Source organism: Penicillium argentinense (assembly GCF_028826775.1).
Source record: "Penicillium argentinense strain IBT 30761 chromosome Unknown utg000002l_segment0_segment0, whole genome shotgun sequence".
Classification (NCBI taxonomy): domain Eukaryota; kingdom Fungi; phylum Ascomycota; class Eurotiomycetes; order Eurotiales; family Aspergillaceae; genus Penicillium; species Penicillium argentinense.
The window spans coordinates 3,057,252-3,074,218 of record NW_026622661.1 but is presented as its reverse complement, the minus strand read 5'-3'; the positions used below and the strand labels follow the sequence as shown (position 1 = coordinate 3,074,218).

General features: G+C 48.5%; 5 protein-coding genes across 5 annotated transcripts; 3 read left to right on the top strand and 2 right to left on the bottom strand.

Moving 5' to 3' along the window:
* Positions 1-1,249: 1,249 nt before the first annotated feature.
* On the bottom strand, positions 1,250-3,730 carry N7532_001983 (uncharacterized protein; the record flags this gene model as incomplete). Its single annotated transcript, XM_056614477.1, has 9 exons — positions 1,250-1,297; positions 1,358-1,417; positions 1,641-1,849; positions 1,910-2,333; positions 2,394-2,537; positions 2,593-2,796; positions 2,854-3,029; positions 3,089-3,444; positions 3,498-3,730. 9 exons carry the CDS (start codon positions 3,728-3,730, stop codon positions 1,250-1,252), a joined length of 1,854 nt encoding a protein of 617 aa, XP_056479518.1.
* Positions 3,731-4,433: 703 nt separating this feature from the next.
* Positions 4,434-6,448, top strand: N7532_001982 (SET domain-containing protein; the record flags this gene model as incomplete). Its single annotated transcript, XM_056614476.1, has 7 exons — positions 4,434-4,547; positions 4,622-4,975; positions 5,034-5,078; positions 5,150-5,376; positions 5,456-5,533; positions 5,559-6,024; positions 6,101-6,448. The coding sequence occupies 7 exons, from the start codon at positions 4,434-4,436 to the stop codon at positions 6,446-6,448; spliced, it is 1,632 nt and encodes a 543-aa protein (XP_056479517.1).
* Positions 6,449-8,006: 1,558 nt separating this feature from the next.
* On the top strand, positions 8,007-9,885 carry N7532_001981 (cation:proton antiporter; the record flags this gene model as incomplete). Its single annotated transcript, XM_056614475.1, has 7 exons — positions 8,007-8,043; positions 8,103-8,309; positions 8,367-8,492; positions 8,549-8,599; positions 8,673-8,793; positions 8,851-9,385; positions 9,589-9,885. 7 exons carry the CDS (start codon positions 8,007-8,009, stop codon positions 9,883-9,885), a joined length of 1,374 nt encoding a protein of 457 aa, XP_056479516.1.
* A 501-nt stretch (positions 9,886-10,386) lies between these two features.
* On the bottom strand, positions 10,387-13,698 carry N7532_001980 (cation-translocating P-type ATPase; the record flags this gene model as incomplete). The annotated part of the gene is made up of 3 exons (XM_056614474.1): positions 10,387-13,033; positions 13,108-13,373; positions 13,456-13,698. 3 exons carry the CDS (start codon positions 13,696-13,698, stop codon positions 10,387-10,389), a joined length of 3,156 nt encoding a protein of 1,051 aa, XP_056479515.1.
* A 1,073-nt stretch (positions 13,699-14,771) lies between these two features.
* N7532_001979 (kinase-like domain-containing protein) lies at positions 14,772-15,977 on the top strand (the record flags this gene model as incomplete). The annotated part of the gene is made up of 1 exon (XM_056614473.1): positions 14,772-15,977. One exon carries the CDS (start codon positions 14,772-14,774, stop codon positions 15,975-15,977), a length of 1,206 nt encoding a protein of 401 aa, XP_056479514.1.
* Between the last annotated feature and the right edge of the window lie 990 nt (positions 15,978-16,967).

The window sequence follows — 16,967 nt, the reverse complement described above, 5'->3', positions numbered from 1 at the left end:
GGGCTGGCTTAGTTCCAGTACGTCCCGAAACTGACGCGACAACCTACACACTTCGAATCACTTTTTAGCACGCTGCCAAGACGCACTAGACTACATGGGGAATTCCTCCAGAGGGCCCCTGTAAGTTGCTGTGTATTTCTTCGTCCGTAAATTATTCAGTTGTTTCAAACATGTATTCGCTAGTCAATTCTATACAACTGGCACCTCACCCCTCTTGAAATAGCCTTCCTCGGGAGGCACACTGAACTAGCAATCACGAGTGGTCCAACCAAAGATGGCCCCAAACCTAGCTTCTTCCACGCATGAGCTAATCTATGATATGATCCATGGTGGCGAACTATCTATAACTGAGATGGCACGGGCAGCTGGCTGCCACAGGAGTTCCATCCTGAGGATTTCCTCTAACATACGAATATTTGGCAGCATCAAAGCACCGCTCAATGAAGGTGGTCGGCCGAGAAGCATCACTCCAGTGATGTTACAAGCTCTCTGTGATCGCCTGCTCGAAAAGCCCGACCTTTATCTTGACGAGATGGCTAACGGTTTTCCTGTGGGAAGAGTTCGCCATCCAACCAGCAAACTCGAGTATCATTCGCGCTCTTGCATCCAAAGCCTGGTCAAGAAAGACTGCCCGATTCAAGGCCCGAGAGCGCAATCTAGACTTAGTGTACGTTATGAATACTTTCACTTTATCTCAGACTTCGCGATATCAAAAATCTATATGCGTATGCTCAAGATGGTATCGTTCTTTCACGGGTATTCCGGGGCTTGACCGACGCCTTTGTCTTTGTGGACTTCATCGAGCAGCTTCTTCAGCCCTGCGGAGGATGGCCCGACCCGAAGTTTGTGATAGTTATGGAAACGCATCCTTTCATTACTCCGAGCGTAAACAACGCACGTGTTCAGAAGCTGGGGTAAAGCTGGTGTATTTACCTCCATATTCTCCGGGCTTGAATCCTATTGAACATTTCTTCGCTGAGCTCAGGACCTTCATCCGGCGCAATTGACAGTCTTACGCAAGAAATGCAGACCAAGTCTTTGGGACATTTCTCGAATGCTGTGTTGATATCGCTGGTGCAAGGGAAAGAAGTGCAGAGGGGCACTTTCGAAATGCAGGTTTGGCCGTGGAAAAGGTATAAGACAGCTACTATATTCACGTCATTCATTCAGCATAGATCAGAATCTTGTTATGGTCGACTGACAATGTTCCGAAAAGAGATATTTCGGTGGTGCGCTGGTAGACTATCAATCACGAGAGTTTCACTATCCCACCGTGCCCTGTGGTGGCAAGGTGGCTCTAAAGTTACGATGATATATTGCATACCTGGTGCCAACCTACCACACCGCTGGTACCTACCCGACCGGCGCGAAGAAATGTGACCCACTCATTCTGGTAGCGATACTGCTCTGCCAGGTACTAGCGCATTCTGTAAATCTACGTGTTTAATACTATGGGCTAGAATGTAGCGGGAGGGAGGAGAGAAAAAGGAGCATGTGTTTTCCTCAAACTAATGCTTTGATACGAAACTAGTTCGTATATACCTATAGCTCAGGCTAGACAACTACGAATATTTGGCCGCTTCATGAATGATTTCATGCAAAACTCAACGGTGAATACTACCAGCTCTTTGTCTACTCACGCCTCTCTTCTGTTCCGAGTACCGGCGCTCAAGACCAAATTCCTGGGTGTGAGTCTCGCCTGGGAAGCGGGGCGGTCCACCAAGACTCGCCAACACGGCTTTGTTATTGGCTGTCATGTCGTCAAGGACGCTGGTTTCGTCCCGAGAAAACCACTTAGGAATGATCCACACTCGGAATGGAATGAGTGCTATAATAAGGACGGGAAATCCTGAAAAGGGCAGAAGACGTCAATAATGATGCAGAAACTAAAATGAAAGGAATTACTTACCAATTGCAGCGATGGTTTCGGATATCGCGACACAGGCAGCGACCCCAATAAGCTGGCACGCGATCCATAGCATGACCTTGCGGCTGCGGACTTTCAAGAGAGGTTCGTCGCGCTGCACAAACCGGTCCTCCTGTATTAAATGGATAGCTTTGCGCATGATACCGCTGCTCCCGATGGATCCCCAGCCAACAATGAAAAAAACGCCGGCGAAAACGGCGGAAGGCATAGTGTGGAGGACGATCAGAATAGGCCCCGTCATAGTACCAATGATAGCTAGCCCCATGACAAAATGTGATATGCGCTGTTCAACAACTGCAGTTGCACTGATGACAGGGCGGCGGATCTCGGACTCTTCGCCTTCCTCAGTTGGTATAAGTCGAAGTTGAGTGTGATAGACGGTCAAGGAGTCAGTATGCACAGGCGCCTGAGTCAGAATGTTAGAGTACACAAAGTGGATTTGAATGAAATCGATAGGCTATCTTACCTGTGGGACTAGTCCATTAGGAAAAGGGATTCCAATGATCCCGGAAACGAATGTGGTGCAACCGAGAAGAAAAAAGTCCCAATGAAAACCAGCCGGCTTTCTCAGAGGGAATTGTCGAGCCTGAGCCGTTAGGCTACTGACATTCTGTGACTGGATTAACACCACCGTCAAGACAGGTGTGATTGGAAAGAATCCGTACATGATCAAAATAGAATAGCAACATGATCAAGAATCCAAAAGGAAGCGCTGCGAACACCCACTTGGTATCCAATTCCCAAAATTGAATCAGCCAGTTTCGTGGCTGTGTGGGGTAAAAGGCTTTGCTGATGGGTACACGAGTGACATCTGCAGATTGGAGCGGTCCAGGGATATGCGAGAACCCGACCCAGAATACTGTACCAATCTAATAGCAACTCATTAGCGACTGCGTATGTGGAAACCTAGAATTTTTGATACATACCACGTACGCGTAATCAGCCAGCAAACCCCGAAAGCCGGGCCTCCAAACGGTGCTGGAACCGATGGCTTCTAAGCTGTAAATGGTCAAGAAATACAGAATAGCCACCATGCAGCTCATGAATCCAGCGATGTGCCCTTTAGTTGTGAACTCGCTGATTAGCTCCTCCACGCCCTTGCCTAAAATCTGGGTTAATGAACTTTCTTGCCGGAAGTGATATGATCGCGCAGATACTGACTGATATAGATGGTCCCGACATAGAAACCAAACGTTTCACTTGAGAAATCTGTCACATATCTCATGTAGTCACACATGTTGCAGAGCGCAACAATCCAATGGAAAATAGCTCCCCAGATTCCCACCCAACACATGAATTCAGGGAAAATGGAGGGTTCATAAAGCTTGACGATGTCATATATGGTGTAATTGAATAAAGAGATCAGTCCAGTTATGCCGACAATGGTTAGAGGCTGTACTGCAAAGACGCTGAATACCATCGCCGCCAAAGCAGACGAGAAAAGGGATTCATTGATGCCATAAAACTGCCCAGTTCTCCGATTCATATCCAGAGTATAGGCTATGGCTGGAAGCATACTAAACGTTCAGTTATTAGCATCACATTCGACTGCAGGCTTATGCCAACCTACTTCACGAAGTACATGCGAATGATACTGGCGACGGTTCTGTACGTCCACGCGTCGCGAATGTCACTGAAGTAATAAGGCAGGCGTCTCCGGACATCATGATACATCCCTCTTCCAATTCGAAGAATTCGAACGCTTTTCCATCCACTAATGCCATCATAAGTATAGGATACCGCAGACCTTTCTCTCTCAATGGGTGGTGAAACCGTATCAGCGCCGTCGGAATTGGACGGCATGATTTGAAGTGTTGCAAGGAGGAAAGTTGGTTTTCGAAGGTAGAAAGAAAGTCACTGGCCACGGAAAGGGGCAGAGGGGTAATTTATAATTTCGCCATAGTCAAGCTCCACTGGGTGTATTAGTTGCTGGTTCAGTCTGATTGCCCAACCCCAAACAAGAATGCACTTAACCAATTTCTACCGAGTCTCCATCGATATCTTCGCCTCTGCGCATCTTCAACTTAGAAAGTGGTATTTACCTTTCGGCCCAATTACTGATATGTAAAGTGCCCTCGGGTCTGTGCATAGTACTGATCATATAGAAGACGTTAGGGCTCAATAGGCCATTTTCCACAGTGCAAAGATCCGTTGTGTCATCATGATCGGTGCCAAGCTTGAACCGCGCAATTGCTGAGTCAGCAGTTTCTGCCCGGGCAGAATCGACTGCCTTTGCGTGAACAGAGCCACAGACTGTATTTTCCAAACCCTGGACGATGCATTCGCTTGCACACCATCCGGTCGTAGCAAAATTGTCGGAACTATTCCAAAATGCGGACTTTGTTACTCAGCTTGCATCTACCTTGGACTCTTTCAGCAAGCAGGATGAAGGAGTCTGCTTGCGTATTGATGCCGTCGTATGCTCTTCGGATCATGCCCAGTCGACCGTCACCAGGCCGACTAACGAGTCCCTGTCACTCGTACGAAGCACGATAAACACCATGTAATGACTGTTGTTAACTTGAAACTAGGGATGGTTGAGCATGAAGGAAGGTTGTGTCCCTGCGATGATGCCCGGGCAGGTTACTTATTCGAAGTCTCCGGTCAAAGTGGGTTCCTTGTGCCTATGCGAATCCCCCATCAAATTGAATCCATTTGCTAAGCTTTAGAGAATAGTCCAGCATCGACGTACAGTCTGGTCGTGAAAGCTGTCCAGTCACGGCCCCATCCATATCCCGGACCATCCATGAGAGACCAAGGCACAAGACCGTCAGCGGGCTGCGACCGTCAAAATCGCAAGCAATAGCTCTGGCGATGGAAGATGTTGAATCTGATAACGATGATGCGGTGGCCGAGGATTGTCTGAAATCGTCCAATGCGACCGCGCCGCCGGTCCGTCAGTTTCACTGTGATACTCGCTTCCCTCAACGCAAAAGAACTGCGAATGATTTAGCAACCCCAAAGTTGCAGCCTTCATCTATAGATAAATTTATTTTGGGAATATGGCGACAGGTACACTCTCCAATCACATTAAGTGTGTCATTTCCGGTGAGTATCTTGCCAGCAAAATAGCTCAGTATGTCTGCCAATGCTGACGATTGTACAGGACCGAAGGCCAGAATTTAGTCTCCGCACTGGTATCAGTCAGGAAGTATGTGCGGCATTTTCCTTATCATGGGGATCGGGAACCGAGTGATCTAATGAGACCAATTCGAGTCTTAGGTTTTCCGAGCCATTAATAGCCTGTGCAGAACATATTGTGACCAAAGCCGTTCGTCGCGGGCTCTGGAAATGATCATTCAATCATATTGGGTGGAATGCTTCCAAGCACGAATTGCATCGATCCGTATCGAACACCCAGAGTGTACGAATGTCGAAGCTCGAATGATAGCGCTGAAAGAGGCCTGCAGCACGCTCGGCTGGCAGGAAAAAGAGCTCAGAAACAGGATGTAAGTCGCTCTTTCGTATATTGCTTGCTTCGTCCCATCCCCTTCTTTCTTTTCTCCTCTTCAACATCATTGCTAATAGTAACCGAGGGCGGTGTGGCGTGGCTACAAAGAAGTTAAGGATTCGGGGGCTGGGCTTGTCTGATCTTTGCCGGGGCCGGTGTTTATCGCTTGTGCAAGTATAGGATTGGTTTTGATAATGGACTCACAACTCGGTTGCGCCACCTTGCACCCAGTCTCGAAGTCGCCGCAGATACTCTCCATCCCGGTTGGCGAGATCTCCTTCGAGTTGTAGACCAGAGTGGCCCCCGCCGATACACTGGTCACCCTCATGAATGGGTTACAGTCGATACCGGGCCAGCGTTGCCACTTCAAGATACTTACTCACATCTACCATTACCAAATGGCTTCGCGTATCAATTCGTTGAAGACTGTGTGATCGACCAGGACGTGTTTGGTTCGGAGGACCCTCGACGCGACCCAGGGTTAGACCCCGACCTGTGTCAAATATGCAAGGAAAAACAGTCGGATAATGCGACTTCCAACTGTTGTTCCTGCTTTCCAAATATATTTGGCTGTGTTCGTTGTCCCTCCCCGGTGCAAATATTTCACACGGCTACTGGAAAGAATAATGGAGTGGTTGCCCGCTGCGTATGTTTTTTGAAACCCCCTTCCTTGTTCAATCGCCTTCGTTCCCGTCTCTGGTGTGCATACTGATGCTTGGAAGCCATTTGAACGAGGCATGGCTATTGCAGAATTCGTTGGTTTCATCACTCTCGGAATTGATGGTCTGGATGTGATGGCCGGCGGAACACCAGAACGACCCTATCAAATTTTCCAAGGCAACCTAGGTAATTTCACTCGTTTCATTAATCATTCATGCCGACCCAACTGCCAATTCCAGAGATTCTATTGGTGTGGGGTGGAACGTGTGATCGTGGTTTCTCGCGGAGTTGAGGCTGGCAGTGAGATAACGGTGGACTATTCAGATTTCTACTGGAGAGAATTGAAAAAAAATTGTCTTTGCGGCGAGCCGGGCTGTCGCTTTGCCCATCAAGGCGAGATTGGGCTGTGAGTCAATCCGAATATAATGTCCTCGACTGAAGTACTACGCAGCTTCTTGGACAGAGCGAATTACATTCTTACGAGATGTCCGTCGTGGGAAATTTCGGCATCCTGGATCTGCTTTTACACGTTTCCCCTAGCGGCGTGGCATTGGAGTTTGACTGGGGCTCTTCTATACTCTGGTACAAATATTAGAAGAGGGGTCGGGCATGGGAAAGGAAAAAGCGGAAATCCGCTCCTGTAAAGAGTCAAAATATTATGTATTGAGGAGCTGGGGATACCGCGTTGAGCCGTTTTGAAGAATCAGCAGTTTGGCAGCACTGCAAGCAATGCGGGTCAGCAACAGGAGAATACTCTAATTTTTTGACCGGAGATTAAGTACTTAACCAGCAATGTTGCGTCCGCAATTGTGTTATCCTAGAACCAGGACACCAGGTGATACGAAATTCGGACATTTCATTCTGGGGTCAGCTGGCGAAAGTAAGTAGTTTGCCGTATAGCAATATTCGACATCAGTTTACCCCATACACTCACCAAATTAATGTGGTGTTACTGTACCTCCGCAAAAAAAGAGAAAAAACCCTTGCATACAGAAACACGTATGAAAATATTTGACACAATAGATCCACAATCAGTACTAATACAGTATAAATACAATGACCATCAAATGTACATAAATACAGTACCAGCAAGTGTTTTCTTCACTTTCCAACCCGTCACAAACAAAACGGTCTTGCGCAATGTCCCGCATCTTCACGGACCAGAGACCGCGATATGATGTTACCGATAAGAGGAACTTTTCATAAACAATTATCTGTGGGCCATATATTTTGGCATCAAATGATAGATCTATCTGGTACTCGGTAAGCCTAGTCCGTGTTTATGGGCGGAGACATCTTCATGAACGCCATTGTTTAAACATATTCTGATGGGTCTCGAGCCACACGCACCACACGCCCGTGTGAAGAACACAGTTAACTGAGCTGCCCCTCAGATGAAGACGAGATTTCGAATCGCTTCTTTATTTCCAGATAAGCACTTTGAACACTGTCCCAAAAATGGCACCCCCGTCTATGCGTGATGAGTACGCCGAGCTCATGAAGGGCGACAGCGACGGCCACTTCCTTACGAGGGCCAAGTAATTTTGGTAAAATTACGTGGGGCCGGCTAATATTTAGTCAATTCGGCACCAACGCGGGCAGGCGAATCGGCCAATCAGAGGCCGTCCTAGCGCTGGGGTTGTTGCCGAAATATAGGGCATCGCCGGAAAAGCTGTCCTAGTATTACTGGGAATAGTGCACTCTAATATTATTGATGGTTGTTGAAATATATATATGTATGTTGGGTGGAAAGGGGGGGTGGACTGTTCGGCTCATATGTGAGTTCCGTTAATCCAACATTTGCATTACCTCAGCCCCACCAAGGTCATAACTAGGCTGCCCAGACCACCCAAACTGTGAAAGTCGCCACAGGGGCCTCCCCACCCCAAGAGGTGCAGAATATTTAACGACCGGCGTTCGTTGTTTTTGCAATATCGTCACTCACAAAGTTGAAAGAAACGCTCCAGAATGGCCAATGGATTTCTGCCATACCACGAACCCGGAAGTTTGTACCCAAGCTCTATCTCAACCGAACGCTGCTCACTCCCCGTTGAACAATCACAGTCGTCGAGATTCTCATCATCGTTTCTTTCTTCTTCTTCCTTTCTCTTGCGAAATGGGTCTCCGCGAAGATCTTTCAAGCCGGCATTATAGGTCAAATCGCTGTCGGCATCATCTACGGTGTACCGTTGGCCGATATCCTTGAACGTAACTGGCAGGAGACGTTTCTCGCTCTCGGATATGTTGGTCTGATTCTGATAATTTTTGAAGGTAGGTGGAAAACACTTTCATCGGCTTCGGTGTGGACACTGATGTCATCTATTCTAGGCGGTCTTGGCGCTCGTGTGGATCTACTCAAGCAGAATTTCACTTTGAGTATGGTTGGCGCCACAACTGGGGTTTGTTTTCCCATTGGTCTCTCATATCTTTTGCTCTACCTTGGTTTTGGATATGGTTTGTTTTCCTTGTCTGGTAATCATCGATCCCTGTAAACAAGCTAACATGGGCAGGTCCGGTCGAGACATTCATCATCGGTGCTGCTCTTTCCGCCACGTCACTAGGTAAGCAATTTCATTCATTTCTATTTAAAAAGTTGACTGCACTTTGTCTAGTTAGATCGCTGATGCGTACCAGGAACCACTTTTGCTGTGATCAGTTCTGCGTCAAGCTCGATCAGTCTCTCACAGACTCGAGTAGGATCCGTTCTCGTGAGCGCAGCTGTCATAGATGACGTGGTAGGACTTGTTATGCTGAGGTATGTTGCTTGTTGAAACGAGGTACCATTAATGCATTTAACTGATTAACTCCATAGTGTCATTGGCGACTTGGGTAAACTTTCGGGAGAAACGAACGTCAATCTCGGCTGGCTCATTGGGCGTCCGATAGTGGCATCGATAGCCATGGCTATCTTAACACCAATTTTCACCAAGTGGGTATTTGCGCCTTTTTTCCGAAAGTTTGTCGAACACCATTTCGCGCGGTTTGACCATATCTCCAACATCATTCTCATGACCCTTGTTCTTGCGGCTTTTATTAGCATCGCTGGCTTTACTGGTACATCTGTCCTATTTGGAGCGTTCTTGGCGGGCGTATTTCTCACGTACCTTCCAAGCAAGCGCCCGGAAGGACCATTCGTTGTCATGAGCCGTGAGGAGGGCGAGCGCGAAGCGGACAAGAGTCCTACATTCATTCACACATTTGAGAAATATTTGTTGGGTCCTCAGGAGTATCTGATGGAGCCTTTGTTCTTCTCAAGCGTCGGATTCGCGATTCCGTTCTTGCAACTGTGGACTGGAGAGCGAATTTGGAGAGGAGTGGTTTACACGCTCCTTATGGCATTTGCAAAAGTAAGCAGATACTCGTAGAAGTTGTTAATGATCGAGCTAACAAGTTCAAAATAGTGTATTGTTGGGATCTGGATACCTGTATGGCAAGTTGTTGCAAGGTGTAAACCCTGCCACAGAAAAGAAATACGTGCGCAGCAGCTGAACCAGGGACTGCCCAAAAGGAATGAGGGGGGAAGGATCGCGATGAAGAACAAACCGAGCAGGGAGAGAGGAGAAGTTGGAATCGTGTCTGGCTCGCCGCGGTACTCTTAGGGTCTGCTATGGTAGCGCGCGGTGAAATCGGCCTATTGATCATCGAAATCGGACATAACGAAACTCCGTACGTCAGTGATGAGGGTTTCATCACTGGTGTCTGGGCCATTCTTTTGAATACGATCATTGGTCCTGTTATCGTCGGTCTCCTGGTTCGATTCCACGCGAAAAAAATAGGGGAGGGGGAGTGGGGACTACAGGATTCTTTGTCCGTTCCTAGCCAGGAGACCGGCCACAGAGCAGTATAATTGTTTCGGATCAAGATGATACACCGCATAGGGAGGTACTGCTGTACACAGCATGTGGATCCGCCATAGGTTTATTGGCACACCTCGGGCATATTTGGTGAATAAATTAAATGACGCCTGCAAGTGCATGAAGACTACCAGCAAAACAAGAAATAATACATCGCCAATATTCACTAGTAGCCATTTCTGCCAAATAATGCATTAGTGGCTTTCAATGAATTTTGCTTCTTCTTACGTGGACTTTTACATTCCGTCAGATTACCATGGTAGAATAATTCGATGACCTTTAATCTGTTTCATGCGATCTGTTTCGAAGATGGGCGAAAGACCAGCCCAGGAGGCAGTGAGTGGCCCAGCCCTCAACAATCTTTTCCAATAGCAGCCTCAAAGTTTTAGCTTTGGCATCATTCCGTTGAGTTGTATCCATAATGTGTGCGCTATGTCCAGGTGAGGGTGTGTTCCCTGGCCAATTTCTCAATATCGGACCAGGGAAAGCCTTCGTTAGGGTCGCTCCGGGACGTCTCTGGAAGAAGTCAAAACCGGACTTTTCTTAGCTTTGATGCGGAAAAAGACCCGCTTGGCCCATTTCCAGGCTTCAACGCCGATGAAGAATAGAACAGCCTCGACCGCCACAATGCCCCATTCCCATGTTATGGGCTTGTGCTTGAAGACAACATCGTTCAGCACGGGGATGTAGAGGATAGGAAACATGGTGATCCACCCAGCCATGATAGACCAGAAAAGAAACTTGTTCCTCCAGACATCGTACATCCACTGGGTGAAGTATTTCTTGGATTTTGGTTGCATGCGGAAGAATGACCGACGCATGTTAACCATTTCCCAAGCCAGGAATAACGCAAACCATGTCAAACACACGAACGTAGTGGCTCGTGCTCGGAAGACGAGTTCGCAGTCTTTGATATCTTCTGACCACTCTTTGTTGCAGCCACGGGCGAGGTTACCATCGCCAAAACCCCACATGCGTACAGAGAATGCCGCCAGACAAAGCGCTGCGGTCCAGACGCCATACACAAGAATGTCAATCACCACCTCCCAGGTGAATATGCCTTGCTTACTCTGGGGAGGGCGATCCATAATGTCAGGCGCAGCCACCTCCATGCCAAGGCCCATGTCTGGCATACCCGAGGTAATCATAATAATCCAGAGGATTTCCACCGGTGAAAGAGGGAAGACAGATTGGTTATCAGCGTCTTTGAAAGCCAATCCAATGAGTAAGGTACAGGCCTGGGCGATGTTTTCGGACAACAGATGAAGCACGAATTTCTGGATGTTATCGAAGATGCGACGACCCTCCTCGACAGCATTCAGAATCGAAGCAAAGTTATCATCCGTCAAGATAATATCAGAGGCGTCTTTGGCCACATCCGAGCCCGCCTGTCCCATAGCAATACCCACATCGGCATGCTTGAGCGAAGGAGAGTCATTTACGCCATCGCCAGTCATGGCCGCAAAACGACCACGCCGATGAAGGGCGTCAATCATGCGCACCTTTGTTTGAGGGGCACAGCGTGCGATTACCAAAGGCAGGGTGGGAAGAGCATCTACCTGCTCATCAGTTAGTTTGTCGAATTGACTGGCAGTCATGACCATAGCGTCCGCGACATCAGCCGCCACAGTACTGAAATCAACGGGAAGGATTCCCACTTGCTGCGCAATCGCTTTGGCAGTGCCGGGGTGATCTCCAGTGACCATGTGGACAATTATACCAGCTCGGTAGCAGGCCTGAATGGAGTCTGCAGTCTCAGGGCGAGGAGGATCATACAGCCCGATGAGTCCCAGGAAGCACAGATCATTCTCTACATCCTCACGTTCCAGGTCGGAATCTTCGAGCAGTTGTGTCTGACTAGTATATGGTCGATGGGCCAGAGCCAATACCCGGAGTCCCAGTTTGGCAAGTTCCTCCATGTTCTGAAAGATTTGTTTGCGGTGGTCATCAGACATTGGGACGGGGGTAGACGAATCTGGGTCCCAAATCACCGAAGTGCACGAATCAGCGATGCGCTCGACAGCACCCTTAGTAAATACCATTGTACAGTCCTCTTCTGGAGAAACTTTACTGAAAATCACGGACATTTTCTTGACTGTCGAGTCGAATGGAAATTCAGCCTTTTGGTGCCAAACTGGTTTCTGGCCCTTAGTCCAGCGGTCACGGTTCCAGTTGAACCTCGATGCAAAGACTTGAATAGCAATTTCTGTAGGTTCACCCCGTGCGTTCCATTCGCCCTCTTCGGACCTGTGCACATGAGAGAGGTTGGCCATAGATGCGACGTTCAGAAAGTCCTCGAGCTGGCGGTTTCCCAAGACTAGGCCTTCTGGGTTTCCCGCAGCTGGACCTTCTTTCTCGTTATCAAATTGCGAAGGAGATACTGGGGTGAAGGTAACATCTCCAACAGTAGGATTAAAAGGCTCGTTGGATGAGCCAACGGAGTATGTCCCCCGAGACGGAATCCATGCTTTCTTGACGACCATCTTGCCCTGGGTCAATGTTCCAGTCTTATCGGAGCAGATGTCAGTAACGGCACCAAGTGCTTCCAACGAGTCCAACTTGCGAACAATTACGTTCCGCTGGACCATGCGCTTGGTACCCACTGCCATAGTGATTGTGAGCACGACCACCAGACACGCCGGAATCATACTGATACCGGTTGCAACTGCGTACATGATAACTTCAGTATTACTGCTGAAGAGGTTTGCCGCCATGCACACAATGGCAAAAACAACAGCAACTCCAAACAGTAAACATGCCAATTTTGACAGCTTCCTTTGTAAGGGTGTACCGATATTGACACCGAGAAATCGACCCACGGCATCCGTCCCGGTGAGAGTCCACGCCTGGACGTACCATCGCCTTTTGGCCTCACCGTTGGGCCCACGCTTGACGGGGCGACGCTTGCTGCCGCTGGCCCGCAATGCGAGAGCAATGGAGCCGATCTCGGTGGACATTCCAGTACTGACGACGACACCACGACCACGACCACGAGTGACCGTGCTCGAGCTATAAGCAATATTGAGACGGTCCCCAGGGCCAGTGTCCTCTTTGAAAGTCGAGCCACATTCCTTCTGGACAGGAAGAGACTCGCCGGTAAGGAGTGCCTCGTCGGTCTCGAAATTGACTGCTTCAACCAGACTAGTACGGTTAGTAAAATAATAGACTGCCTCGGCAACTTTGAAGGCGCAGGTGCATCGTAACAGTAGACTCACCGAATATCCGCTGGAATGGTATCCCCTGTCCTCAGCTCGACCATGTCACCCGGCACGATTTCCGACGACGGTACCGAGAACGTCTGTCCGCCTCTTGTGACAGTCCCTGTAGGCGACGACAGCGAATGTAAAGACTCCATGGTCTTTTCCGCGGCGTACTCCTGAAAGAACCCAACGACGATATTCAAGATAATGACAGCACAGATCACTCCGCCCTCAATCCATGACTGAATTCCGAAACTGACCGCCATGGCCAGAATCAGCACCTGCAATAAACGGACTGGATCAGATTCGGAAAGTTCTCAACAAATTCCAAGATACAGTCGCAAAGAATAGTGGTGCTCTTACTAGCATCATTGCATTAGCCACCTGGCGCACGAAAATCTTAACCACCGATACGCCTTCGCCTTCGTCCAGTTTATTGGGACCATATTGCTCGAGACGACGACAAGCTTCGTCAGGGGCCAGTCCTTCGTCCAGTTCAGTGTTGAGTTCCTTGATCACGGCTTCACAAGTCAGTGAGTGAGCCGGCCGGCTCAATGGGCTGCCACCAGACCCGTGGTCGGGAGCGATGTCCTGCTTCTCTGACATTAGAGATTGTGCTTGGGTGAGAGCTTAGCTGTAGCTGAGATGACAACGGAGCCGTCTGCCCGTCCGTCTTTTTCAGCGAAACCACTGGCTTAGGAGAGTTTAAAAGAATATAGCTCTGTGCGGGGAGCAGGGGTTTTCTTCAGGTCCAAGCTAACACTGACACCTGAGTTCTGCTCACGTGAGGAGTCGAAGTGGACGCGAGCGTCCAAGCGCATCACAGCACATAGGTCGCCACATAGGTCGCCACCCGCGCTGGAGGGTTCGCAGGAGGCCGTCATTGGATGAGACGAGGTTTTGGCCTTGGCGCCAAGAATTCCGCCGAAACCGAGTACTTTACCCAGATCCACACGACAACGATTAGCTAATCAAACAGAATAGGTTAGTTAACTGAATCCGGCCCCCAAATTCTGGGCAGGACGGATCCAATGACAGCAATGTTGCCAAGGATATTCATGTGCCAAGACTGAGGCGGTCAGATTCCACCATTGTTTTCATCTCCGTCGCAACTGGTTGGGGCTGCATGATCAGTCAGCTCCCCGGCCATACTCTACGCTTGGATTCGTCGGACAGGAAAAGGGGACTGGGACGGTGGAGATATTCCAGATGATGACCGAATTCCTTAGCGGTGCCACGATTTTTATGTTGGACACCGCCAAGGGCAAAGGTCAAAGTGAATTTGGAGACATATCATGTCCTCCTTCGGGTCAGCCATTTATGGGGCAGAGAGCAACAAATAAGAATCCACGTACAGCCTGCCAAGCCTGCTCCGCCTTGTTTGCCAAGCGCTTGGAAGGGATTGCCAAGCCTTCCAGGCTTGGGCCGAGTTCTGAGCTTTGGCCACTATGAAATGGTTACGTCAGTGCGTTGCTTGCGGAGGTAGCAAAAAACCGCAGGCAACGCACGAATTGATTTAACTATCATGCGGCAGCTCCCTTAAAATCCGGAAGTAACGAACAGCAAAGAGGTAACTGAATCCCAATCTTATCAATTCTGCATTATGTCTTCGATATTTTGACAGTTTATTTGTCGAACAGCCAGACCGCAACTCCGGCCGGTCGGCGACGCAAGTAAAAATGGCTGAGCGTCTCCAAAAGTTGCTGAACTCAGTATCCTGGCTTTTCACTTTCTTCGCCGTTGAAAAACGACACGAATCCATTAGCGACAATGCTCTCAATTATGCGCCCATAGCTCAAAGTCAAACCGATCCCGAAGTGGAACTAGAGGCGAACAGAGGCATGTTTCCACCCTCAACGAACATAACCAAAAACCGCAGTTCTGGAAATGGAAAGTTCACACTCGAGAATGGAAAGCACGACCACTTCCACGAACCGCCCACGTCAAAAGAGCGGCACGTTGGAAAGAATAAAAAGGCAATAAATGCAAGCTGGTTATCTTCTAAAATAAAATTTACAACGTCTGGAAGAGCTTGCTCACGACCGCTGGTGGAGTTGGAATGGGAGAGATGGATCAAGAGTCTTTCTCAAACCGGAGCCACTGCAGGTAAAAACATGGCACTCGTGTCTCAGAAGTATGGCGAATGCTGCGATGTGATCGGTCACGGCTCCTCTGGAGTTATCCTACTGTCGCACAAGGTCCAAGAATGGCACCCGAACATTGATTCCTTTTACGCAATCAAGGTCTTCCGCCGCGGGACGGACACCTGCGAATCGGCTTATAAGAGGCGTATTGATGCAGAGTTTTCCATATCTTCTTCATTGAGGCACCAAAATGTGGTTCGGACATTCGATCTATTCCAAATTGGCAGTGGCAGCCTTTGTGAGTGCTTGGAGTATTGCTCTGGTGGGGATCTACATTCATTGGTGGTCATGAGAGGCCAGCTGGAGCAGAATGAGGCCGACTGCTTCTTCAAACAGCTTATGCGTGGTGTCAACTACCTGCACGAAATGGGAATCGCTCATCGCGACTTGAAACCAGAAAACCTTCTTCTCACATCAAATGGTTGCATCAAAATATCGGATTTCGGGACGGCAGAATGTTTCCGTCTTGCTTGGGAGAGTGATATACACATGTCAAGAACACGTCGCGGTTCACGCCCTTACGTATCACCGGAGCAGTATCTCAGCAAGGAATTTGATCCAAGATCAGTCGACATCTGGGCTGCGGCTATGACCTACGTTGCGATGAGAACTGGCAGGATCCTGTGGAAGATAGCGACTGATGTCGACGAGAATTTCAGAGACTACGTCGCGGACCGCAGGATTGGGAGAGGTTACTTCCTTATTGAGGATATATGCCATGTTAAGTACCTGGCCTCCTGACTTAACCGGTTGGATTGCTAATTTCGCAATCATAGATGGCAAGCCGCTGGGTCATATATTCTATGCTAGATATTGACCACATAAGTCGTCCCAGGTCAAATGAGGTTCTTCGTTCTCAATGGTTGCAGGAGATTGAAACATGTACAGATGACGACTCTAAACCAGTTTAGCGAGATACTGTCAATAGACCTCTTATCCTATTTTATTTTCGACATGGCATTAGTCGGATTTCCCAGAGTCGCTGCATGGAATCGCCATTAGTTGCACGGATAATTTTTACCATCCCTTGAAAATAGTCTTCAGAAGCTCGTCCACAAACAGGACTGGAAATCTAGGCGCAAGTTTGAATCTCTTTTCTGTGGCCTCGGATGATCGCCAATATGTGGGCGTAAGGGAATATTTTCGTGAGTTGGAATCTCAAGAAGCCAGTCTATTGGTGTCGAGCTGATCAAAATCACGCTGAGCTATTTTGAAATGATTTCTAGCTATCTCCATGCCCCAGCGCATGAGAGCCCATCCGAGACGAAGACAGCATTGCAAATCACAACTCAGTTGCTACAGCACAAATACATATAAGTATTTTGAACGGCTCAGGAGAGGGTTTTTCTCAGCATTAAGTATCCCTGATCAAGTGACGCTGCTCACAGTCTATATGCCTTTAATTCGATCGTCGTTTGAGTCATACATAAGAAATGGAATATCCATAATATTCAGAAGCAACGTGGCCGGTCAGAAGCGGTTACTGGGAAACCACCGTCAAGGAAAAGATCACCGAGTTCATTACTGCTTAGATGCCTGGCAGAATCGTGTGCATAACCGAGTCAGAATGAACGGTCAACTTCAGAATGAGCGGTCAACCTATGAGTATAAGACCCCTCTCCTAGAGATCGATATGCTTTAGTTCTTCAAGCGTTAATTCTTAAGTTTACGGGAATACACGCATTATATCCTAAGCCTCTCTTGCCTACCACCTAGTCATCCGGCGCCAAC